This window comes from Myxine glutinosa, chromosome 4, assembly GCF_964187855.1.
Source record: "Myxine glutinosa chromosome 4, kmMyxGlut1.1, whole genome shotgun sequence".
NCBI classification, from domain to species: Eukaryota; Metazoa; Chordata; class Myxini; order Myxiniformes; family Myxinidae; genus Myxine; species Myxine glutinosa.
The window spans coordinates 74940761-74967564 of record NC_136264.1 but is presented as its reverse complement, the minus strand read 5'-3'; the positions used below and the strand labels follow the sequence as shown (position 1 = coordinate 74967564).

Here is a 26804-nt window from a genome sequence, read left to right as displayed (position 1 = left end):
AAAACCGTTTCGGTCTTTCAAAAATCATAGGAAAAAAAAAAGAAAGAAAGAAAGAAAGAAAGATATATATATATATATATATATATATATATATATATATATATATATATATATATATATATATATATATATATATTTTTATATATATATATATATATATATATACACATACACATACACACATATAAGGAGGTAGCTGCCATCTGTAAACAATTGTGGTGTTTTTGAAGTGAGTGATTGCAACAGCTAGTAATACCAAACACTGCAACCATCCAGCACATCCGGATCAGAGGTGGCATTTAAAACCATCCCTGTTTCATCATGCAATGAAATTTGTACTCAGCATACCAACAGCGAAACTGCAACATTAAGTCAATAAAGAAAAGCCAAAGAGAGTGGGTGGAGTATTTTATTTTAGAGCACAGCATAAAGGGTAAGGCCCATAAACAGTTGATAATGCACAGCCAGAGAAACCAGATGTAAACCAGCATTGAAGGACAAATAGAAGAACATTGTACTGAAAACTTTTCACAAGTGAGGCAGTCATGGGATGAAAAGGAGATGGAGGTGGCAGGATATCCACATATTAAGCTCACATAGCATTTTTGAATGAAACAACCTGTCACAAAAATGAACAAATGATGAGATCAGTGAATGTGGAAACAAGATCCATTTTGCAGTGCAACGTATAACCACAGCCACACATTGGACCAAATGCAGTCGCCAGCACTCGCCTTAGCCACACCAGTTCTAGGGTTGTGAGGTTTGCAGAACAGGGTTTGCAATATGTTGTGGCAGTGGTTGACGAATGCTGGTGGTGGTTAATAACGTCACTCAGAGCTCAGGTACTCTTGACATCGGTGATGGAGATATTGAAAAAGAGCTGCTGCCATTCCATTTCTCACGCCATAGTGCACAACATTGGCAAAGTGAAGACGGACTATTACAGTAGAGCAATGGCGAAATGTTTAGCTCGAATAAGAGAGTCGGGCTGGGTTACTTTACAACCCAAAAACTTTAGGCATGGTGAGGTCATTCTCTTCTAATCAGTGGATCAAAGTTCTGCCTTTTTGATAAAAAAATGAGGAAGAACATCAAGAAAAGGGAGTAGAAATGGAGACCAAATCATGAAGTGGAGAGGCCGCGACCAACTTTCCGCAAGCAGCGAGACTAGTTTTCAAGGTCAGTAATGAAATGCTCCCTGAAAATTGTGGGTGGTGTATCGTCAATCTTTGAACAATACTTAGATGAATGCAAACTCATAATATTAACAATATAATAATAATATCGCACACAAAAAGCTGCTTAAACATTTTCTGTACTTTTTTAAATCTCCAATTTGTCCCAATATTCATGGAAACAATAAGAAACATAACTTTGGAATTTTTAAAAATAAAAACACAACATTGGATAAGGAAAAACAAGGGAAATAACTTGTGGTGTCACAAGATCTAACATATCATAGCTGCACCCTCACCATTTTACACCTCAAAAGTCACCCATGCCCTCCCCCTCCCCCCAAACTCGCATCATCGGGACCCTCTTCCAACTTGATTTTCTCCATTTACATCTTTCTGTTGGAATCACTTGCATACGTTCTGGTCCAGACCCGAGCTGCAAGACAACAGCGAGAGTCAATCATAAGGGCAATGAAAAAATATAAAAAAATTAAAATTCAGAAATATCGTTGAACACCATTCATGAAAAGCACCGATTCAACCTCGTTGTACTGACACTCAAATTGGAAGGATCAGTAAGAACAGACAGCGAAATATGTCATTGGCACTGTGCTGGCTTGAGATTCCCAATCACAATTTAATTCCCGACAAGACAATAAAACTACAAACCGTCACCTTTATGCTCTCCAGTTACCCTGTTGTAGTACACCCTTTACGAAGGTACGGAAAAGGACATATTACAAATGGACCTCTTTTTTTGTTTCAGCTAAAATAAGAAATAAATGAAGTTTTGTTTTTTTGTATACAAGATCGAGGCTCGTGAAAGAGCCAACATCAATCACAAAAAAAAGACAAACAGACACACAAAACATACAATAAAGGGAGCGGGAGACAAGATGGGGAGAGAGAGGCAAGCACACAAGTACAACAGCAGAGAACAGGGACAACGGAAGATCTGTGGGAGGGAGAGGGCTTGGGGGGAGGAGGCATTGGAAGGCGGGGGGTTGAGAAATAAAACACATGGACACTGCGAGAACTTCCAGGAAAGAAAGAAGTCGGGATTTCAAAAAAGTGGATCTGCGGTGAATTAACGGGGGTAGAAGAGATCAAGGTTTTGGATGGGGTAAGAGATCAAGGTTTTGGATGGGGGAAGAGATCAAGGTTTTGGATGGGGGAAGAGATCAAGGTTTTGGATGGGGGAAGAGATCAAGGTTTTGGATGGGGGAAGACAAGAGATGGTGGTGAACAGCTGTTTTAAAGACCTGGAGGGAGGAGTTGGATTGAAGAGAGTGAGGGAGTTTGTTCCAGAGGTGGGAGAAAAGAGACATGAAGGAGTGGAGGTGAGCAGGGAGTCTTGATTTTGGCAATTTCACCAGAAGAGGGTTACTGCAGATCTTGTGTGACCTGAAGGAATATTTGGGGGACAGAGCCCAGAGAGAGCAGGGGGTGCAAGGCCGGAGAGGAGTTGGTAGAAGACAAAGACCACCTACCTGCCTGCGGTGAGTGAGTGAAAGGCCCTCCGAGTTAGCTTCATCGCAGGAGATTCCAATGATTCTGAAAGCTTTGGTTTCAACAGTGTGAAGACGAGCTAGGTGTGAGGCAGGAGCACCAGACCAGAGGGGAGAACAGTGTTCCATTGAGCTGCAGATGAAAGCCTTGTATGTGGTAAGGAGTTCAGGCGTGCCAAGGAAAGATCTCGCACGACGGAGGCTGCCCAGTCGGCGACTGGCTTTGTAGGCCAGATTGGAAATGTGGTTTTCCCTGGAAAGATCATGGCAGATGGTGAGACCCAAAAGCTTGAGTGACAAAACTTCTTGGAGAGGATTGTTCAGAAAGTAGATGGGAGGGTTGTCCAGTCGGTCTTTTCAGAGAGACATAGTAAGAACGGAACAAGGGAGACAGCTCTAATTTCCTGTTTGGCATTGAGGACCTCCATCCATTGTTGAGACAGCAGAAGCAGCATGTCCAGAGTAGAGTGACCTGGTCTGAAACCAAATTGATGATCAGAGATCAAGCCACTGGAGAAGAGGAAAGATTTGATATCCGAAGCAATGATGGATTCCATGACTTTGCTGATAATTGGGAGAAGGCCGATTGGTCTGTAGTTGCAAGGATCTGTTTTTGCACCTTTTTTGTGTAAAGCGGTGATGTTGGCTGATTTCCAAGATGCTGGCAGATGACCTTGAGCAAAAGAGAGGATGAAGAGAACAGAGAGAGGGAGTGAAAGAGCGCAGAGCAGGATTTTAGGACCCGTGGGCTGATGCTGTCTGGTCCAGTTGCAGAATCAGAGTTGAGGATTGACAGAAACTTCTCCACCTTGTCAGGAGAAAAGGACACGGAGTCCAGGAGCAGCAGGGTACGACTGGGTATGGTGGGTACAGAGAGGGATGGGTTTGGGACACAAGATTTAGAGGCAAACACAGAGTTGAGGCATTGAAATGTGGTTTTCCCAGGAAAGATCATGGCAGATAGTGAGACCCAAAAGCTTGAGCGACAGAACTTCTTGGAGAGGATTGTTGAGAAAGTAGATGGGAGGGTTGTCCAGTCGGTCCTTTCGGAGAGACATTGTAAGAGTGTGAGATTTGTCAGGATTGAAAGACATGTTCCACTTGTTTGACCAGTCTGTGATTTTGTCCAGGTCTGCAAAGAGTGAGGAGGCTGCAGACTGCCGATCTGAGGGATGAGGAATGGAGCGGCAGATAGTGGAGTCATCAGCAAAGAGATAGAGAGGATTTTCCAGAGAGTCGGAGAGGTCATTGATGAAGACCAGAAATAGCACAGGGCCCAGAACACTACCTTGGGGAACTCCAGCCAGAACAGGAAGGGAAGATGAGAGAAATCCATTCAGGGCCACACGTTCTAAGTAATGAGCAAATAATGAGTAAAGATATATCCACTTATTACTTACGAGGTGTACAAATAAAGTTGAGAAAATGCTTTACATTGAGATGGTAAATGAAGCTTGACCTTCCTATGTCCCTCAAGTCTTCAAGCATAATTAAAGAGTTCAGAGCTCCACAAAGTTTGATGTGGACAATGGGAAAATGGGAGAGAAAGAGGTCAGAGCTCCGCATAGTTCGATGTGGACAATGGGAAAATGGGAGAGAAAGAGAGAAAGAGTTCAGATCTCCGCATAGTTTGATGTGGACAATGGGAAAATGGGAGAGAACGAGTTCAGAGCTCCGCATAGTTTGATGTGGACAATGGGAAAATGGGAGAGAAAGAGAGAAAGAGTGGAAGATAGAAAGAGAGAAAGAGAGAAAGAGAGAAAGAGAGAGTTTTTTGTCTTTTATAGATATACAGTGACGTGAAAAAGTAAGTACACCCCATGTAAAGTTTTGACTTTTTCCAACATATTTCAACATACAATTATTTGATCTTCATTTCAACAATATTGATAGATAAAGGTGATATAATATAACAAATATCATGAAACATTTACATTTTGTAGCCCATTGTATAATTTAAATAAACATAAATGCAAATTTTGCATGTGGAAAAAGTAAGTACACCCATGGCTCCAATAGGTGGTATTGCCCCCTTTGGCAGAAACAAACTCAAGTAGGCGTTTCTTATAACTGTCTACCAGTCTCTGACATCGACTGGGAGAAATTTTTGCCCACTCTTCCATGCAGAATTCTTTCAGCTGTGCGATGTTTGAGGGGTTTCTTGCATGCACAGCTCGTTTCAAATCCCCCCACAACATCTTGATGGGATTTCGATCCGGGCTTTGACTTGGCCGTTCCAGAACCCTCCATTTCTTTCTTTTCAGCCATTCCTTGGTGGATTTACTGGTATGTTTAGGGTCATTGTCACGTTGCAAGGTCCACCTTCGGTTGAGCTTCAACTTTCCGAAAGATGGCCTCACGTTGTCCTGAAGCACCCTCTGGTACAATGAAGAATTCATAGTGGATTCTATGATGGTGAGCTGCCCAGGCCCTGACGCAGCAAAGCTGCCCCAAACCATAATATTTCCACCACCATGCTTTGCAGTTGGTATCAGGTTCTTGTGGTCAAATGCTGTCTTTGCTTTTCGCCAAACATGTTTCTGGTACTGTGGCCAAATAGCTCTACCTTTGACTCATCTGTCCAGAGCACATTGTTCCAGAAGTGCTGGTCTTTGCCTAGGTGTTCATTGGCAAACTTTAGTCTTGCCCTGATGTTCTTTCTGGACAGCAAAGGTTTCCTCCTGGCACACCTCCCATGTAGATCAAATTTGTGCAGCCTCTTTCTAATGGTAGACTCGTGCACTTTGACATCAACAGTGGCAAGAGCTACCTGTAGGTCCTGTGATGACATTCTGGGGTTCTTAGAGACTTCTTTCAGCATCTTGCGGTCTGCTCTCGGGCTGAACTTGCTGGGGCGGCCTGGCCTGAACAAGTTGGCAGTTGCTTGGAATCTTCTCCACTTGTAGATGATCTTCCGGACAGTCGAATGATTGATTTCAAATTGTTTGGAGCATCTTTTTAAATCCCTTCCCAGACTCGTAGGCATCTATAACCTTCTTTCTGAAGGCCTCAGAGAGGTCTTATGATCTAGGCATGGTGACGCCACACACTTCAACAACAAAGAGCAAACCAAACTAAATGTCTGAGGTTTAAATAAGACAGGTTCCTCCAAGATCCTCTCTGACGATGTTCTAATCATTTGCACCTGTGCTGGTGCAACTGATTCTAATTTTAGGTATTTGAAGTAGTGATAAATGTAGGGGTGTACTTACTTTTTTCACATGCGAAATTTGCATTTATGTTTATTTAAATTATACAATGGACTACAAAATGTAAATGTTTCATGATATTTGTTGTATTATATCACCTTTATCTATCAATATCGTTGAAATGAAGATCAAATAGCTGTATGTTGAAATATGTTGAAAAAGTCAAAGCTTTACATGGGGTGTACTTACTTTTTCATGTGACTGTAGATAACTGTATATGTATAGGGAGGGCTTCCACTGGTGTTCACCATCGATGCCAAAATATGTATGCAAAAAAAGGACTGCCGATTTTTTTACATTATTAATGAGGTGAAATAAAACAATATAATTTAAGTTGTTTTTGGGAAAGGGTAAAAAAATTTTTTTTAATTACGACAGCTTTAATTTGTCAAGTTCAGCGAAAGATTGTCTGTAATTAGAACGCATTTCAAAATTCAAACACTTCAAAGTGTTTGAACACTGCATCATTCTAATGTCAAGGACAGTGAGGTAGGCATCGGGATAGGACACAAATGTGTGCTGTCAAAATCATTCCATTGCTAACCTAGCCCAGAACAGTGGCTTTAGGCAGGCCCTACTAGAAACACCCGCTGCCTGGGAGGAGGACGGATGGAAGGGGGTGCGGGGGAAGTAATCCGTTTGCAGCAGGGGTCAGTATACCACTTGCACTGTGGGACGCATACAGGCGAAAATTGCAAGCTATATCCCACCCCCTCCCTCCCTCCCCCACCCCCTCACAGGGCAGGGGCGATTTGTGCCCATAACCTGACCCTGGGTACTACCAACATGTTGATGACGTCACATTATTTTATATACATTTTTAAATTGGTAGTTAAAAGAAAAATATATGTATATATATATATTGTTGTGGAAATGAGAATTGTGTTTTTTTATTGTTGTAAAAATATCACCCTCCTTCCTCCAGTTGTGTATAAAGGTCAAAGGGCGTCCCTTAGTTAGGTCATATACAATCACGTTAGCCAATCATAGATTTCCTCCTTGTTGGTAGTTATTTCCTTATTCTAGGTAGGTTAAGGTCTTGTCTTCCATTAATTTAACACTCCATTGCACCGAATTCAAATAGAGTAGATTCCCTTTCATTCCCATTCCTAAAGCATCCATTGCCAACTGCATTTGGGCGGTTTTCTTCATCCCAAAACTCCATTGAGCACGCGGCCAGCTCGGAGAAGAAATGCGTGTCTCCACCTCGTCATAGAGGGGAGGAGTGAGCCAGCCCCGAACAACCAACCAAGCACGAGGGGTTTGGCTTGAGAGGGCGGAGGAAGAGCAATCTGGGAGGTTCTGGAAGGTTCAAGGGGGGGGGCTTATATAACCCACGGGAGACGCCCCCACCTCAGATGAGTCCAGATGAGCTACGGAGATGAGTCCAGATGAGCTACGGAGATGAGATACAGAGGATGAGCGCTTAAAAAGCACGCGACGCACCTGAGACGAGCTGCGTGATCCAGGAGAGGAGAGAGGGATGTCCCATGAGCTTTAAACCACCACAGCTTTGAGCTTCGACGGCAGTTTTCGACCGTGGCCGTGAAGGAACGGCGGCTGCTGAACGTGCCGATCGAGAAGGGGGCGGCGGCTGCTAACTCCCGGCCCGACCGTGCTCCGGTTCCAGTTGGACCTTCCCCTCCTTCCAGCCAATCGTTCCTGCCTTCATTCCCCAGTCGTGTAAGTGTGCTCGTAGTCTGTCTTTTGTCTTGTCCTGGGGTACTAAGTAAGACTGAATAGGTAAGCTAAGGTGCACTGTGTCCGCTTCATCTTCTTCTGTTTTTATTTTATCATCCTTCCTCCTCCTTGGTTGCTTTCAATTGTGTAAATAGTAAATAAATCATATTTGTATTTCTTACCCTTTGCCTTTCTTTCCTCTACATCCGTCGTTGTTGTCTTTTCCCTCATTGGACACCTGTGGCACGATTTTGGCCAACCTTTCAGGATCGGGTTAGTCTTGGTAACAGTTCGTGCCGCGGTTGCTAAACACCGCTCGGCAATCAATTAACATCTGTCCGCGGTACGAACGGGGCTGTGCACCGGCCTTTCCGGAGGTCGCGGTGCAGCTTCAGGGACCACGTCGGTCAGTCACAAACGAGGGGACTAATCCCCCCTCAAAGGGGAACCATAGGCCGACGTTGGGTTCCGCAACAATAAATAAATAAATAAATATATATATATATATATATATATAAATAAATAAATATAAAACCACTGAATTTGCAATAACCCGACCTACCCCAAAATCTACTGACATATGACACTATTAACCATAAAATGATGTTATCTAGATAGAAGCATTACAGCATTTGTTGGGTTACCCATGACTGCTTTGCTAATTATTTGAACTCGCAACTGTACCCGCCTATGAGCGGGGCTTCAATTGTGAGAAGCCCAAATGAAAAGGCAAAATATCAGAAATTAACGGCTTTTTAAAATTTTAAACGATTCATATAAACATCCGTTGAATGATATCACACGCAAATCATCAAAATCTAAACAGTACATGGCGCCCATTTTGAAAAAAGATTGAATTCTGCAAAACGGAAGCGGCTGCTACACGTCTTTCTCAGTCGCACGTTTATGTGTGAAGAGTGCGCACCGAATCTGTAACACAGAAGTGGCCGCTACACCCGTTTCTCAGTCGCTTTGCACATGCTGCCATGTTACTTCGAAGCCGCACGTTTATATTGGAAGAGTTCGTCAGGAGTCGATCTACTCTCTCCTGGTATGTAGAATTTCAACAAAAGCCACATCACTGTCCATATCGGTAAATATTATTCCATCGTGTTTGGAAAAACTGGAAAATTGGAAAAACAACACAGCCTATTTTACTCCCAGGGGACCCAGGAATACCCACCCAAAATATCGTTGCGATCGGTTCAGCCGTTTTTGCGATACCTTTGAATGGACGGACGGAAATTTGGTGAATTATAGTAAGATGATCACTCACAATGTACTAAATACAAATCATCTACATCTCAACACAGGAGAATAGTATGTGGAATACCCCAGGGTTCTCTTTTGGGGACCCTAATAACACCAATTTTTCTATTGCGACACCAATTTGAATTCTCTCTAATGTTGAAAATGATAATTTAATTAAAGTATTGTCAAATCCGTGGCCGATGAACACCAGCCTTGGACGGATAGCCGGTCGGTCCTTAATTCCGAGGTACATAGCCGAAACTCGCGGTTGGCCCTTTGTGCGCGAGTGAAGGAACCAAAATGCTCACCTGCACGAAGCTCACGGGGTTTTATCCGAAGCCCACAGAACAAATAAACAACAAAACAAATGAAATGCACAATAATGAATTTAACGAAAGTAAATGTAATGAATAAAAAAAATGAACAGTGAGGTAAGTCTAATATTTCCTACTTGAGGATCCTCCATCAGGCACAGAGACAAACAAGGGGACACATAAAATAAATTAAATTTTTTAAAGCCGGCCGGCACTCAGCTTGGCGTCCAGACTACGCCTGGGAGCTTGATGGTCAAGGCAGTCCGTGCAGCCACCTGCGTGGGAAACACTCCAACAAATGGCACCGAAAATGCCCAGGCGTAAGCAAGCAGCCAACCGGCCCTTCCTCGCTTCCACCCCAAGCGAGACACGGCTCTCTCCTCCCACGAAAAGCACATAGTCAAACAATGCCCCCTCCTCCAACGTAGCAAAAGTTACAAAGCTCCGAAAAGTTCGCTTCACGAGCGCACCCGAGACAAAAGCAACCGCCTCCAACCAAAACCAGAACGAGAGAGCCAGCACGATTCTTCTTCCTCTTAGCTCTCTAACCTTCCAGCTCTGACGTCACACTGGCCAATCATGCACTTAGGTGGTGGGGCCTCACGGCCCCCTTGACCGCCCACCGATTCTCCACCTTTACTGGGCAGGGCCTATTTCCTATCTTGTTCATGTGGGCGGGCTTACTTGTCGATCATTCTGCTCGGGTATGTTCGGGTCCTGTCGGCAGTTACGTCGATTATTGTGGTTTAATGGAGCGCTCGTTGTTATTGTTGTTGGTGTAACGAGGGGTTTTTTTTGGCAGGCCTTGTTATAAAAACGTAGGGAAAACCACAGGAGGCAATCACATACTGGGGAAACTAATCTTAACCCTACTTCGTTAACACAAGCTCCACCCCCCCGTGTGAAGACACGTAAACGATCTTAAGCTCACAGTTTTTCGACTTGAATACATCGAGATTGGCTTCCTACTCAAACGCAGTCCATGCTACTCTACACAGTTCTATCTCCACTATGGTATTTCATCACCTACCCCCGCAAATGTAACAGTATGTACCGTAAAGTTCGGGAGGATGATGTCCCTGAATCTGTATATTAAAGTAGCGGCAGTTTTCTGACCATCTGTTTCTCTCTTTTCATCCATTGGTTGGACAGCTGGCCTGACTCAACCCACAACAACACCATTAAGTAGGAAGGTTGACTCCACCTACCGGCATTTTGACTTTCATGTAGTTCAGGCCAAACATCTCGTCAAACCTGTCATATTCACAATCGCGGTGCCTGACCATTACATTGCTAAACATAAACTTCTGGGTCTATACACCGCCCAAAAATCTGAGCGTTTTGAGTTCCATAGGTTTCTGCTAGTGTCATCAAAAGGAGGAAGGTGGCAAAATACTGACGCTGGATGAGAAGACCTGGCAGTGTGGTGTTCGCTTGGATTGGTCGCGCCACCATAACCTGGGTGAAGTTTTGGGCTGTAGTTGGGCTCTCTATTTTAAGAGACTCCGCTTTCTATTGCCAACGGCTACTTGGCCACTTTTAGCGGCTATGATGTAAATAAGAACAAGATAATTGAGATAACATCGTCAAAAAGAATGTTTCCTGTTTGGAATGATTTTCCATTTTGTTTGACTGCCAGGCAGGCAGAAAGAGTAAAAATATTATCTCGCTCCTCTCTGTGCATGTGCAGTCAGGATGAATTTTAAGCTAAGGTGTGTTAAAAAGACAGACTTGTCATTTTATTCATGCTCCGATTACAACAACAACAACAACAACATGCATTTTAAGGCCATTTTCCCTGCAAGAGCGGGGGTTAACCTTGCGATCCCCATGACAATCTTCTCCATTTTGCCCTATTTTCTGCATCTCCCCTTGTTAACTCCCTTGCCCGCATTTCTTCTTCCACCATCTTTAGCCAAGTCTTTCTCGGTCTTCCCCGTCCTCTACTTCCTTCTACATTCATTTCCATCACTCTTCTCAACCAGTCACTTTCATCCTTCCTCAACACATGACCAAACCATCTCAACCTGTTCCTCTTCACAGCATCAATCACAGGCTCTATTCCCATCATCTTTCGCAATTCATCATTTGTCTTCCTCTCTCTCAACGATACTCCACACATCCACCGAACCATTCGCATTTCCACCCTTTCCAGCCTTCGTTGCTGCTCTACGTTCATTACCCATGTCTAGCTCCCATAAATCATAACACTTCTCACACATGCAGCATACACCTTTCCCTTCAGCTTCAATGACACTCTCCTCCTCATCAGCACGCCACTCAGTTCCCGAAACTTCTTCCATGCACATCTCACTCGAGCAACCGTTGCCGAGTCTGATCCACCTTCTCCATTCAGCATGTCTCCGAGGTAGCAAAATGTTTTCACACCTTCCAGCTTCACGCTGTCTCCAAGATCCAACCCAACATTTCCTCCATCTGCAGCTCCCTCTATGCACACCTTACATTTGAATGTAGCTGCCACACTGGTTAATGACCCTCTCAGACCACTACATTTTTGATGAACCCACTCAGCGCACATTGTACATTGAATGGAGTCGCTCCGACACCCTTCCTGCACACAGCACAGGGCCACTTCCCAGTTCTTTCCACCTCACCACATGCTTTACCACTTGCCATCACCTTCGTCTTTCCGATATTCACCTTCAGACCTTTTGTCTCCATACATTCCTTCCACTTGTTCATCTTTTCCTTCAGTCCATCCATACTTTCCACAATCAACATTGATGATTGTTGTTAAATTAAAGCTCCGATTCATGTTAAAAATACAACATTCAATTTAAATAAGTTGTTCCTCGATCACAAACTGACCAGATGGATAGATTAGAACCAAACGCTTTTCGCTTTGCGTGCGTGGGGTAATAAAAACAAAAGGAAACGAACAACTGCATTAGTGGAAATATGCCTTTTCTTCCTCGTCTTTCCATCCCTCACCTGTTTCAATGGCTTGTGCCTCATTCACTTTCCATTGTTCAGCTACATCATTAGCAAGAGGGTCATCAGGGTTTGGGGCACTCAGCAAAGCCTGGATGGACAGCAGCACAGTACGAATTTGCAGAGCTGGAGACCATTTGTCTGAAAAGAGCAAAACAAAGAAGTGGACCGATTAAAAAATTTAAAAAGCATAAATAAAACCACATCCTCATCGCCTTCCAGTACATGCTGCAATTTTACCATAGAAACAAAACCAGTTACTGCTGTGATCTCCCACCCACTTCTCATGTGCGGCCTCACTCATTGTGCTGTTTTTCAAAATTGCTCATGAATTTCTTTATTAAAAGCAGCTTTCTTTTACCATAATAATAATAATAATAATAATAATAATAATAACTCCAAAAATTCCACAAATCTAAGCAACTCAGGCAACAAAACCAAGAGAATGTGTCAAAAATCAGGTACAGAAATAGTTTAATTTATTTCACATGCAACACACATCACAAATAAAGCGTCGTTAATACAAATCTAGAGTAGCATTAGACAACTTCCAAACAAAGGTCAAGGGATAACAATTTATTGACGATGCATAACAAACACCGATGTGCAGCTATTATTTAATTTGTACAGCCTCCATGTTCCCTAATCAAAGACTGGGCCTTCAACATCCACTGCCAGTTAATGACTGACCTACCACGCTTATTTATTTCTTCAAATAGCGAGCCCCAAAGCTCTTGCAGATTTTGGAGTGGATCATCATTATTATAAAACTCATAATTGGCATTCCAAGACATCTCAATGACTTTGCTATCACATTTGAATAATGTAACAGGACTTCTTCAATTCACAAAACCCATTTTCAGATTTTGATGTGCAAGGATAAATGTTATTTGCACCATGTCATGGAACTGTACATTGGCCATACCAATAAAAGGTGTGTGCCCATGAAAGTGATCTTCCATAGTACGAGCGGTGACTCAAAATAACCAGAGGTCAGAGAACACCGTACCAACGCAGTCTTGAGAAACAAGGACCATGGGCAGAGTCTACGAGCGGCAAATTTGTTTGGACGTGATGACTCAAAATGCCATAATATTTTGTCCAAGTAATGTGAAATGAAAAGCTTTCGAAAGTGCCAAAAAGACGATTTGTGTTCCACACTCTACAGTGTACAAGTATATAATTCAATTGAGACCAAAACAAGCGTTACGCCTAGGTCCCCCGTCGGTGAAGTGATGCGAGTTGACAAAGTGGAAGACGCAAGGCGGCCATCTTGGATTTTGACGTGGCGACCCAATTTTCAATAGCGTTCTCGCTTATGCCGAGATACACCCACACACCAAATTAGAAGTTGGTACTTCGTTTATTTTTCAAGATATTCATCTCACAAGGTTCAGACATACATGGCGGCGGCCATCTTGGATTTTGACGTGGCAACCCAATTTTCAGTAGCGTTCTTCCTTGTGCCTAGATACACCCAAACACCAGATTGGAAGTTGGTACTTCGCTTATTTTTCAAGATATTTCGCTCACAAGGTTCAGACATATATATGGTGGCGGCCATCTTGGATTTTGACGTGGCGACCCAATTTACAATGGCGTTCTTCCTTATGCGGAGATACACACACACACCAAATTAGAAGTTGGTACGTCGCTTATTTTTCAAGATATTCATCTCACAAGGTTCAGACATACATGGTTCTTCCTTATGCCGAGATACACACACACACCAAATTAGAAGTTGGTACTTCGCTTATTTTTGAAAATATTTCGCTCACAAGGTTCAGACATATATATGGAGGCGGCCATCTTGGATTTGGACGTGGCGGCCCAATTTTCAATAGCCTTCTTCCCTATGCCGAGATACACCCACACACCAAATTAGAAGTTGGTACTTCGCTTATTTTTCAAGATATTCATCTCAAGGTTCAGACATACATGGCGGCGGCCATCTTGGATTTTGACGTGGCGACCCAATTTTCAATAGCGTTCTTCCTTATGCCGAGATACACCCACACACCACATTAGAAGTTGGTGCTTCGCCTATTTTTCAAGATATTCATCTCACAAGGTTCAGACATATATATGGTGGTGGCCATCTTGGATTTTGACGTGGCGACCCAATTTTCAATAGCGTTCTTCCTTTTGCGTAGATACACCGACACACCAGATTAGAAGTTGGTACTTCGCTTATTTTTCAAGATACTTCGTTCACAAGGTTCAGACATATATATGGTGGCGGCCATCTTGGATTTTGACGTGGCGACCCAATTTTCAATAGCGTTCTTCCTTATGCCTAGATACAGCCACACACCAGATTAGAAGTTGGTACTTCGCTTATTTTTCAAGATATTCAGCTCACAAGGTTCAGACATACATGGCATCAGACATACATGGCGGCGGTCATCTTGGATTTTGACGTGGGTTGCACCCACACACCAAATTCGAATGTGGTCCTTCGCTTACACACGCACGCACGCACACACGCACGGACGGACACACGGACGGAGGGGAAAACCATAGTCAACCTTTCGCCCCGCTGTGCGACGGGGGACAAAAATTGGAATCTTCGGACCATCTTAGGCTTTTACACCTTATCTAACAGGTTACATTAGCTCTTCAGTCTTCATGCCTGTCGTTTGTGTCCTTTATGGCATCTGTAAAGCAGTACGTTTCCTGTTTGAAATGACTTTCAATTTTGCTTGATTGCCAAATAGGTAGACAGGCAGATAGACTGAAATTTTTTAAAATCTCGAGCTGCTCTCCGTGCATGTGCGATCGGGACGAATTCTGGGCCAAAGTACTGCTAAACGACAGGTTCCTTTTCCAATTCATGTTCTGATATGTGTTCAAAATAGAACATTCAATTGAAATCAAGTCGTTCCTCGATCATAAACTGACGTTTGCCGATGGACACAGACAAAAAAACAAGCGTTACGCCTAGGTCCCCCATCGGTGAAGTGATGTGAGTTGACAAAGTGGAAGATGCAGAAAACATGCTATGATATGATATTTCGCTCACAAGGTTCAGACATACATGGAGGCGGCCATCTTTGATTTTGACGTGGCGACCCAATTTTCAATAGCGTTCTTCCTTATGCCTAGATACACCCGCACACCAGATTAGAAGTTGGTACTTCGCTTATTTTTCAAGATATTCCGCTCACAAGGTTCAGACATACATGGCGGCGGCCATCTTGGATTTTGACGTGGCGACCCAATTTTCAATAGCGTTCTTCCTTGTGCCTAGATACACCCACACACCAGATTAGAAGTTAGTACTTTGCTTATTTTCCAAGATATTTCACTCACAAGGTTCAGACATATATATGGTGGCGGCCATCTTGGAGTTTGACGTGGCGACCCAATTTACAATAGCGGTCTTCCTTATGCCGAGATACACCCACACACCAAATTAGAAGTTGGTGCTTCGCTTATTTTTCCAAGACATTCATCTCACAAGGTTCAGGCATATATATGGTGGCGGCCATCTTGGATTTTGACGTGGCAACCCAATTTTAAACAGCCTTCTTCCTTATGCGGAGATACACCCACACACCAAATTAGAAGTTGGTACTTCGCTTATTTTTCAAGATATTCATTTCACAAGGTTCAGACATACATGGCGGTGGCCATGTTGGATTTTGACGTGGGTTGCACCCACACACCAAATTCGAATGCGGTCCTTCGCTTATGCACGCACGTACGCACGGTACTTCGCTTATTTTTCAAGATATTCATCTCACAAGGTTCAGACATACATGGCGGCGGCCATCTTGGATTTTGACGTGGTGACCCAATTTTCAATAGCGTTCTTCCTTGTGCCTAGATACACCCACACACCAGATTAGAAGTTGGCACTTCGCTTATTTTTCAAGATATTCATCTTACAGGGTTCAGACATACATGGCATCAGACATACATGGCGGCGGCCATCTTGGATTTTGACGTGAGTTGCACCCATACACCAAATTCGAATGCGGTCCTTCGCTTATGCACGCACGCACACACGCACAAAGTACTGCTAAACGACAGGTTCCTTTTCCAATTCATGTTCTGATATGTGTTCAAAATAGAACATTCAATTGAAATCAAGTCGTTCCTCGATCATAAACTGACGTTTGTCGATGGACACAGACAGAAAAACAAAGGGAAACAATTGCTAGCCCCGCTTTTTGCTTCGCATGCGCGGGTTAATAACCAAAATCCTCATGACAATGACTGCCTGGACTCTTTTCTCAAAGATGGAGGTTTGTTACGACAAAAGAGCAAAGAGATTTTGAGGGCACCAAAATGCTACTTGTATCTGTTCAGTATAACAAGCTGTCACAACGTTCTCTTCGCTCAAATACTTTTTTTTTCTTTTTTGGATGATCGCCAACATTTTGGTAAGAGTTGGTTTTGCAAGGACGCTTGGTTGGTTGACGTCATTCTGACCGAGGAGCCCACTCTCCAACAGGCGATCAACATTCTAAATGCAGGAACTCTGTTAGAAACTCCTTTCTCTGAAACATGGCCGTGCATCAAAGAATAGACAGTCCTTTGGGAGGAGACGTTTTTTAAAGTTTTTTTTGTATACAGGATTGAGGCTCGTGAAAGAGCTAACATTTATCACACAAAAAAAATCGAACAGAGACACAAAACATACAATAAGGGTAGCGGTAGACAAGATGGGGAGAGAAGGGGAAGCACAAACACCTAAGAGTTTGAAGGGAGCAGGGACATCAGGAGATCTGCGAGAGGGAGAGGGCTTGGGGGGAGGAGGCATGGGAAGGGGAGGGGGTGGGAGAAGTATAAAACACAAGGACATTGCAATGACTTCCAGGAAAGAAGTTGGTATTTCAAAAAAGTGGATCTGGGGTGAAATTAGCGGGGGTAGAAAAGATCAAGGTTTTGGATGGGGGAAGATAAGAGATGGTGGTGAACAGCTGTTTTAAAGACCTGGAGGGAGGAGTTGGATTGAAGTGAGTGAGGGTTTGAGACATTAAGCAAGCAATCAATCCTAATACTATCACTAACATATGGATGTTAAGAAACCAATACTACCTTAAAGGCTAGACCCAGTATTTTGGCCAAATTAATGCACTTCACTATGATAGCCACAACTCCCAAAAATTATGCCAATCATCAGTTCATTACTACACATGCAAATCGGAATAATGTCAAAGAAAATCTCACAAATGCAAAGAGGTGTTGCATAACATCTAATATGATAAATTAAGTTTGAAAATATTTCTTCAAATTCTCTTGCATAATTTCTGTAGTTAGGGTATCATCATATATAGAAAAAGGTCCGAAAATAAATATTTAGCAATAATGCTTCCAATGAACCTATTATGATGTTTACTTAAGAAAACCTGTCAGGCCTGACATCATTGTAGTTCATCTCTCCACCACAGATTTATCATTAGGTAGTAGTTGGTACAATATTGAAGACATTACTGACACATATATAAAACAGTAACACTACTCATACATAGGACTTAAATTATTCACGATAAGGAAAACTCCCACTCACAGATGCCCTTCACCAAGGTGCATGTGACAATCATTCATGGACAGGAATTTTACACCTGACAGACATGGACCGCACAACTCTACCACCTATACTTCAATTTGAAACCAATTTGTGCCGAATTCCAACATCACCGTTCCTTAACACAAAATGAGTGCATTCGCCTGTTTCCAGAATCAACCTCAGTGTGGAGTGATCCTATTTCATATGTTGACACTTTTATTCAGGATCACTGGACATACAATATTGTACAACTGGCCCCAGTGTCTAATCGGACTTCACAGGCAACATCTTACACCTTGTAGGCTACTCTCAAATTATAAGTCCACCAAGTTTAGTCAATAACCTACCAAAGGAGAGGTTCCAACCGAGTTTTCTCCAACCTGGTGTGCAGACCTGGCCTGACCTAGTTTGACTGTGAAGAGGCAGTCTTGGATTGGTCCTGAATCACTCTCTCTGGACCTCTCACTCTCCCAGATTCTCCACTGAGCTCCTGTTAATTCCCAGCCTGATACCAAATTTACACTCATGGCCTCTTTATCCATATTCATAACAATCCCTGGCAAATCATCTCGCAGAGTCAGATGCCATCCTTCAGCACTACTCCAGACTGTTGGGTAAATTTATTCAAGCCGGTTGTTTGTTTGACCCAAACCCATGTCCAGCATACAATGCATCTATGAAGCATTTCAACATTTGGGTCAATGCATCCATACTTTGCTTCATACCAGGAGCAGATGCTACAGTCATCATTCACATTTGGCTCCTCCTGAGCAGCAACTGCAACATGCCTATTTAGCGGTCTAACCTGTTCACCGTATCTGCCAGACTTCTTAAAAACTTAAGTAAATAACCTATTTGACAACTGTGCAGCCTGGGTAACATTGACAGGTTGTGGTACCTCCAATTGGAAACAAATTTCAGGATCAGGAAGAACACTAATAACTATCTCCAATGCTAGCCTTTCCGATACTTCAGCAGGAAATCCTGGTTACACCACTCTTACTGCTTGCTCAATTATACATGCTAATTCGGAAATTGTCTCGCTCGCTTTCAATTTAGAAACTCGGAGCTGTACCCCAACTAAGACACTTTGATGCACCACTTCAAATCTATTCTTTAAAGATTTCTTCAAGACTGAATTTCCAAAATTTCTGGTGAGGACAAATTTAACAAGTCAGGAGACGACGACGGTTCACGAGCGAGCGGTATTCAATGACAAAGGACAGACTATAACCAAAACAGGCCCGGACAGGCCAGGCCCTGAAATGTCAAAACGAAGGTTACTGACCTTGAAATGAGATAGAAAATAATGTATAATCAGTTATGAGGTTAGTTAACTACACAATACTGAAAATTCGGTGAAAAAAAAAAAAGAAAGAAAATTGAAACATCGAGCTCCATGGGGCTAGACACATAACATTGGCCTAACCAAATATCGAAACCCCTGTCAGATTCCACCAAACCCCTCGGAGAAGATGTAGCTTGAACTCGATTACCCGCTAAAAAGACATCTGTTTCGGGCATGGCTCCGCCCACAATGGGCGCAATACGCCCACTCTAGGCAGGACACAACTAGATCATGATATCAACCTCCCACCCAAGTTTCATCAAGATCGGATGATATCATCGGGTAATTATGCTGCGGACAGACAGACACACAGACACACACAGACACGCACACACATGACGAATATAGTGGTCACTTGATAACTCGTGAACCAATATTTCAACCATAGGACCACGTAATGCTTCCACTATAATCACCCGCCTGCTTCACCTCTGAGCAACTGTAAACTTTTGCCCCAATGAAATTGCATTTAAAAAGCCTCCAGATTAAGACTTCCATCAAAATCGGCAAGATGACAATTTTCTAGAAGCAGCTTGTGATGCCTCCATGGGTGAATCCACCAATCCACTGTTAATACCAGGTTCACGTTCAAGAGTGCATGTACATCCAGAGGGGCTTTAGATGTTAGTAGGTTTGAGGACATCTCTTGATACCTTGAATTACCATTTGAATGTTTTTTTTTTGTTTTTTTTTACTTCATCCTTCAGGTCTACTAGCTTTTGCTCCAATATTGACCAGACAATACGTTGAAGTTCAGCTCCATATGCTCCAATCCTTGCTTCTATTTCACTTCTTATTCTTGTAAGGTGTCAATTCTGACTTCTATAAATCACTTTCCATTTGAATAAAAGTTGGACCCAACTCTTCATGAATGACAAACGTTTCTGCCACCAGTTCAGCTGTTGCCTCCTCAAATTCATGTTTCAATTTAACAAGGAAGTGCTGACAGCTCACATTTCCTCCTTTTGTGCCATGAACCAAGCATTAATTTTTATTTGTTCAACGACATTAGCATTTTCTTAATCGATAGCAGTATTTAAACCAGCCATCCCAGCATTTAAATGTCTTCAAATTAAAATTTTGTTCGTCAATTTTATGCAACATAGCCATCAATTGAAAAAGTCACGTCAAAAGAGGGGAAACTGCACAATTTTTAGCATCATGTAAACTCCTCAACATCCTCTTGTTCAACTCTTGGACGAAGCATTGTGGTACAGCCATATTGTACAAAATTCCACACAAAAGGGAAAACAAAAATTTCCCATTGGAGGGCACACAGCAGTGCACCCTACAAAAATTCACCATGACAGGGTATTTATTATCACACTACCTGACACCATAAAAACATTGCCTCATGGCCATAAAAACATTGCCTCAAACAGGGAACCATGATTGTCATGGGGCCCGCAAGGCTAACCCCTGCTCTAGCGGGGAAAATGGCCTTAAAACGATCATTCATTCATTCATTTCACACCAAATGTCACATGCTAAGGGTTGTAACCACCCACAGTGCACACTTAGAAAAACATGTCAAAAAAAAGGCGTTAACCACACCCGAGACATCATTTGAGGCCGAGATCTTGAGCGCTTAATGTAGGGGCATTGAATAAAATACTAGCGAAATAGGACTCGTGCCACAATGTTGGTAATATAAAGCAAACCATGTGCAATTTTCAAAATTTTACCAAAATTACCTTAAATATATTGTTGCGGAGATGAGGACTGTATTTTTTTGATTGTGTGCTGTATTATTATTATTATTGTTTATTCTGCGCCCCCCCTACCTCCGGAGCTGTGTAAAGGTGAAAGGGCATCCCATAATTAGTCCACAAGCATACACGTCAGCCAAATAATAGAATACCCCTGTTTGATAGTTATCTCTTATTCTGTGTTTTAGGGTAAGGCTGTGACTCCCATTAATTGAAGTACTCTATTGCACCAGTGAAAGAGAATAGATCCCCTTTCATTCCCATCCCCAAAATCTCCATTTCCTTTTACATCCCCTCTCGTGATTGCCAACCCTCGATTGCCAATTACCTCCCCTCCAATAACCGCCATTGACCACGAGGCAGGGTCGGAGAAGAAAGGCGTGTCTCCACCTCGTCATAGAGGGGAAGAGGGGCGTGCCCGCCCGTCGTCATCAAGGGCGGAGCGAGAGGGTCGCGTGACCAACCAGGGCCGAGGTGAGCACACCGATGGGCGTGTCAGGAAGGCCGGCGGCTTGATCGCTGGAGGCGCTATAAAAGGCGCGCGCGCAAGTGGCGTGGGAGGGTCAGTCAAGGTCAGTCAAAGAGTTGGTCGTCAGTGGAGGGTCAGTGGTTGCGTTGGTTGCGGTAAGAAGTCGGTGGTGAGAAGTGGTGGCGTCGAGTGGTCAGTGGTTGCGTTGGTTGCGTTGAGTTGTCGGTGGTGAGGAGACACCAGGGCCAAGAGAGAGAAGGTTCAAGGTCAATTACCAGCAGTTGCGCCAGAGACGGCAGACGCGCCCTGAGGTGAGCCAGGGAAGCAGCTTTGGCTCCACAAGCAGCGTTGACTCCACCAGGCAGCTTCAACCCGTTACCCCGCGGGGACCAGATAGCGGTGGCATCGGTGGCCGTCGAGGTCCAGCCGACGTCCCGTGCGGGATCAAGCCCGAACCATCTGCCCCAGCTGAACCTTCCCATTCCTCCTTCCAGCATTCATTCCTTTCCTCCACCCTTCTTGTGTACGTGAGTTTGTTCTGTGTGTCTTGTCCCTGGGTATTTAATTAAGTCTGGATAAGCTAGTATTTGCACTGTGTCACCTGCGTCTTATGTGTTGTAAATAAACTTGATTGCTCCTTTTTGCTTGTGTGTGTATAATAAATCTGTTCTTCCTCCGTACTCTGTCTTCTTCTCTTTTTTCCTTCTCTTTCGGTCGCTTTAGAGGTTTCCCGATTGAATATCTGTGGTGCGATCTGGTCAACGTCGGGTGGAATCGGGCCAATTGGGGATCCTGTAACGGTCGTGGTTGGACCATCCGCTCGGCCCATCATAACATCTAAACCGCGATCCGTAACAATATCCTTCAAGCATGTACACAAAAGCAACAGTTCACAGTCTCTGAACTGTGACACAACTGCAATAATCACAGAAGGTGGAGGTTTTGAGATGTTGTATGAAGCACGTGATGATCGACTCGATGGTGTCGTGAGCATTAGAAGCAGAATTAATTTACAATGAATGCAATTTCGACTCGGATAACGAAGCAGTGCTACAAGATTAGTGCAGCACAATGGTGCTGAGAAATTACACTTCATTGCATCTGTGCAATTAGTACCAGTTTGCATCCCTATCAGTCACCACAGGGAATACTTTAGCTTCGCTGTGGGAAATCACCAGCAAGATGAATGGCTCAATAAGAGTTTGAAAGCGTTATAGAAACAGCACACCCAAATAAAGGATGCTCCAGACTGCTAAGTCGGTCTCTAACGAGGCCAGAACCGATGGCCTCTACTGATGAAAGCCAATCCTCGTTTTGAAGGGAAAGCAGCCACCCCTTCCCCACTCACCTTCACCCCCTCCCCACCCAGCTACCCAAGCAGGACAGTAATACGTAATACAAAGCCCATGGAAGGATATCATCAGTGCCTCCTGTCCTTGATGTGCGCAATATCTGGCTCACCAACTTTTTGGGTGTGTATTCCAGGTATATATAATACTCCCTGCCTCTCAAGGGCCAAACATACAGCTGCCTTGTCACACACCCAATTTGTCCACCAAGGTTCGTCCAAATACATCTGTAACTTGGAGATATCCTGCGATATATCTTTTTGGTCCTTTCTCTCAACGGTGAAGAATCACTTTTTTAAAGTTTTTAATATCCGGATCCAGACCTTCACCAAAATCTAATAGATTCATCCTCGTCATATACATAACCTGACCACCAAATTTCGTCTGAATCTACCCACAACTTTTTGTGGTATGCTGCTCACAGACAGACAGTCTGTGACTGCCCCCCCCCCCCTTCCCACGCCTCCTCCCCCCAAGCCCTCTCCCTTCCACACATCTCCCTGCTCTCAAATGTTGAGTTTGTGTGCTTCCCCTTCTCTCCCCATCTTGTCTTCCACTCCCTCTTTTTATATATTTTGTTTGCCTGGTTGATTTGTTTGTGAAGTAAATGTTAGCTCTTTCACGAGCCTCGATTCAGTATACAAAAAAAACCACAAAAAAAACAGACAGGTGAAAACATAACCTCCATCCACTGATGATTGTGCATGTACTGAATTCTAAGGCCCACGACAATAACTAGAATAGCACTCTGTAGAGAGCATACCTCCGCCAGGCTGAACAGTTTACATTTTGTATCCGTATCCCACTCAAAGGCCAGATCTGGATCCGGACCGTAACCAAAATCAAATCAACTTGTTCTCGTCACCGAAACAACTCATCCACCTAGTTGTCATAACTCGTTCAAAACTTTTTGAGATATCATGCTATATAATTGCTTTTGGCCACATCTCTCATTGGTGAAGAATTACTTAAAAGTTAAAAAAAATTATTGGATCCACATTGAGATCTTCACCAAAATCGAAGCAATTCGTCCTTGTCACACACCCAACGTGTCCACCAAGTTTTGTCCGAATCCGTCCACAACTTTTTGAGATGCCCTGCTCACAGGCAGACAGGGGTGAAAACATCACCTCCGTCCATCTTTGGTGGCAGAGGTAAAAAGGTGACGGTTAGATTAACATTACATTCACATCGCAGGCAGGTTAGTGGCCCTCTCTGTATTCTGCTGCCTCCTTTTTGGTCTTGCACCGTCTCCCCTCCCTTGGCCCTGTCCGTCCCAGTTTGCTGTAGGGTGCACACGGTCTGCCAGTAGCTCTCTTCTTGCTAAAGTCCCAAAACCAGGCTCACTGCTCACCTCCACTCATTTGTCCTTCTTTTCTCACACCTGTGAAAACAACTTCCCCAGTCTGTTCAGTCCCATTCTTCCCAGTTCCCTGCAGGACTTCAATACACCTGTTCACCTCTACCTCAAAGGGCGAAGAAGTGCTCACACACGTTGCACAGACAAGCAGACAGGTAGGCACTCACACGCAGGTAACACGCAAGTACAGCATATAGACGGTCCCCTGTCGAGCAATAAACATAGGGGCAATACCCCTTGTGCTCACCTGGTAGAATAAAGAGTATATTGCACTGACTAAAGGTATTTTAAACCAATTTCTATGCTTGCTAGAAGACAGGGCAGCATGTAGAATCATACTAATATAATCATAAGTTTAAATAAACAAACAAAAAAAAATACCTATTTTGGGGGACAATGCCCCCTCCCCAACCCTATATACCTCCTCAGACACCAATTTTTTAAATGCCTTGAACAAACTTTGGTACAGCAAGGGTGGTGAAGGTTGTGGTGAAGTTTCATCGAAATCGAGTGTGTAGTTTCTGAAAAAAAAAAACAAAAAAAAAAACACCTTTAGAGGCCATTTTCCCTGCAAAGCAGGGGTTGGCCTTTTTCAGGCACCGTGGTTGTTGTTGTTTTCTTGGTCCCCTTTTTGAAGCAATGTTTTACGGCCGGATGCCCTTCCTGCCGCCAACCCTGTTTGTCGCCTTTTACGACAAACAGGGAATTACCAGTGAACTGGTACTCAATTAGCCGACCTCGGAAGGATGACAGGCTGAGTCAACCCCCCTGGCGTTAATTCAGCGATCGACCGGGATTCGAACCCAGGATCCCAGGATCCTAAGCCGACACCCTAGCCGCTAGCCCAACACCAGGCTTAAGTTTCTGAGAGGAAAGCAAATACCTATTTTGGGGGGCAACCTCCTGTAGGCCCCCAAAGGGGCAGATTTTGGTTAATGCCATGAACAAACTTTGGTATCCTGCGATAAGGGGAGTGGGAAGGGGGGTGGGGGGGGGGGGGTCAAACATAGACCCACTTTGACCCCCTTAGACCTAGATTTTTTTAAATCCCGTGAACAAACTTTAATCAAAACACAAAAAACATCATATGTGCCAAATTTGGTCGCAATCCCATCAGCGGTTTCAGAGCAGAGGTTTCAAGTGTTTACGGACTGACAACGCGCCATCGCATCACATCAGCTCCCCTGAACTTCGTGCCAGGTGAGCTAAACATGTTACGATCAAGGTGTGCAGCGAAGTACGACTCGATCAACTAAGTAGACGTCTTACCCTTGAGGATGTCAAGGCAAATGCGCCCGAGCTTGTCCACGTTCGGGTGGTAGATCTTCGTCATGAAGCGGACTTTAGGCGGTGCCATCGGATATTCCTCGGGCAGGAAAAGCTCCAGTTTAAAGGTTCCGCCTTCGAACGGCGAGTCCGTGGGTCCGGCAATGACGACATGAAAGTATCGCGCGTTGTTGTCATCGGCCTCTGCCTTGATTCCGGGGACAGGTTCTTGCATAAGCCTTTGCGTTTCCTGCGGCAGCAGAGAGCGGCCTAAGAACTCGGACGGAATCAGAACTTACAAACACCACATGACCAACGAGAAAAATGTAAACCGTGAAATCTCCAAAAGAGGAACCGTTCGGCCATTTCGTTATCGCTGCTCCTCTCACCTTCATGATGCGTCGCGGTAGTTGACTCATAGCGCCTCGACAGACGGGCCAGGCCTCAAACCACGCTCGACCCGCCCCGCACCTTGCCGGCCCTCAAGCACCCCGGCGAGTTGGGAGTGCTGGTAAGGTGACCTGGATTCCCGCCAAAGAGCGGTGAATCCCGACGTGCCCAACAACCCTTCGGAGAGCGAGAAAACGTGCACACGACTAAAGATGGCGGCTGCCGAGTTCTGTGGCTCGAGCCGTCAGTCGTGGTCGACGCTTTCCGACAAGTGTCGCAAAAAGTAAAGAATCGCTAACTGTAATACATTAACTAACTCGCTCGCAGAAAAATAAAAACGGAATACATTGTATCGATGAGTATAAATGGTATTTAATGGTCATTGGAAAATTTACCAATTTCAGCGTTATTCAATAAATGCGTTACCTTCTGTCTATTTAAAAGGTACGCAAAATAGCGACATTTTCAACCACCCCACATGAGATCCTTTCCGGATAATATATTTACTACGTACGCATGGGAGTTTTGGCTCGTGTATAGAAGTATAGCATTAGCAAATTCCTGAGCCACAACTCTTAAATCAATGTTATCTGTTTAAACGAATGTCCTCTGTTGTTAAGTACATGGTGGTAACCAACAAATGGTTGAGACTTCAATTTGCAGAGAGTTGAGCTTTTTGCGATCTGTATACACTATAGAGACACCTATCTGTATAGATGAACCTTGCACACATTTGACTTGGTCATTTGTATTGAATGGAATCCACAAAAAATGTCGGCCGTGACGTCATCTACAGAACAATTGGTGCTCCATTAGCAAGCAGCTGGTTGAGCACTCGCCAAGCCAGCCGTTCCTTATCAACAGTTTTGATGGAGTGCTCGTTTGAGTGCTTAAGCCACTTGGCAAGCACTCTAGAAGCTGCTTACCAAATCCAATGGGAAGGAGTGCTTGGCACCGCATAACAATACGGCGGTCACCATGGAAACATTGCCATTGTGGTACTCGAACAAATGCTGCCAGGGCCGTCATTTTCAGTTTTACTCAATCCTTTTGTGACAACCTCCTCAAACAAATTGATTGTGTTAGCAGCAGCTACAGAGTACTATATGAAGAGGAAAAGAAAGAAAGCTTCACCACTGCCTGCCAGGCAACACCTGCCAATATCTACCTGTCTACATGCCAGCCTGTCAACTTGCCATTGATATCTGAACAATTTCTGTGCCGACCAATGGCTCATCTATCTATAATTCCAGTAATCTCTGTGTGTATGTTTGTATGTTTGTCTGTGACCGCTGTTTCTCGA

The 26804-nt window shown here is 43.9% G+C and overlaps 1 protein-coding gene across 1 annotated transcript; it reads right to left on the bottom strand.

The window, feature by feature from the left end:
* Positions 1-391: 391 nt before the first annotated feature.
* Positions 392-25806, bottom strand: UBE2N (ubiquitin conjugating enzyme E2 N). Its single transcript, XM_068112655.2, has 4 exons — positions 25501-25806; positions 25115-25361; positions 12093-12233; positions 392-1614 (listed from the first exon to the last, which is right to left on the bottom strand). The coding sequence occupies exons 1-4, from the start codon at positions 25528-25530 to the stop codon at positions 1565-1567; spliced, it is 468 nt and encodes a 155-aa protein (XP_067968756.1). The 5' UTR covers positions 25531-25806; the 3' UTR covers positions 392-1564.
* Positions 25807-26804: the final 998 nt, after the last annotated feature.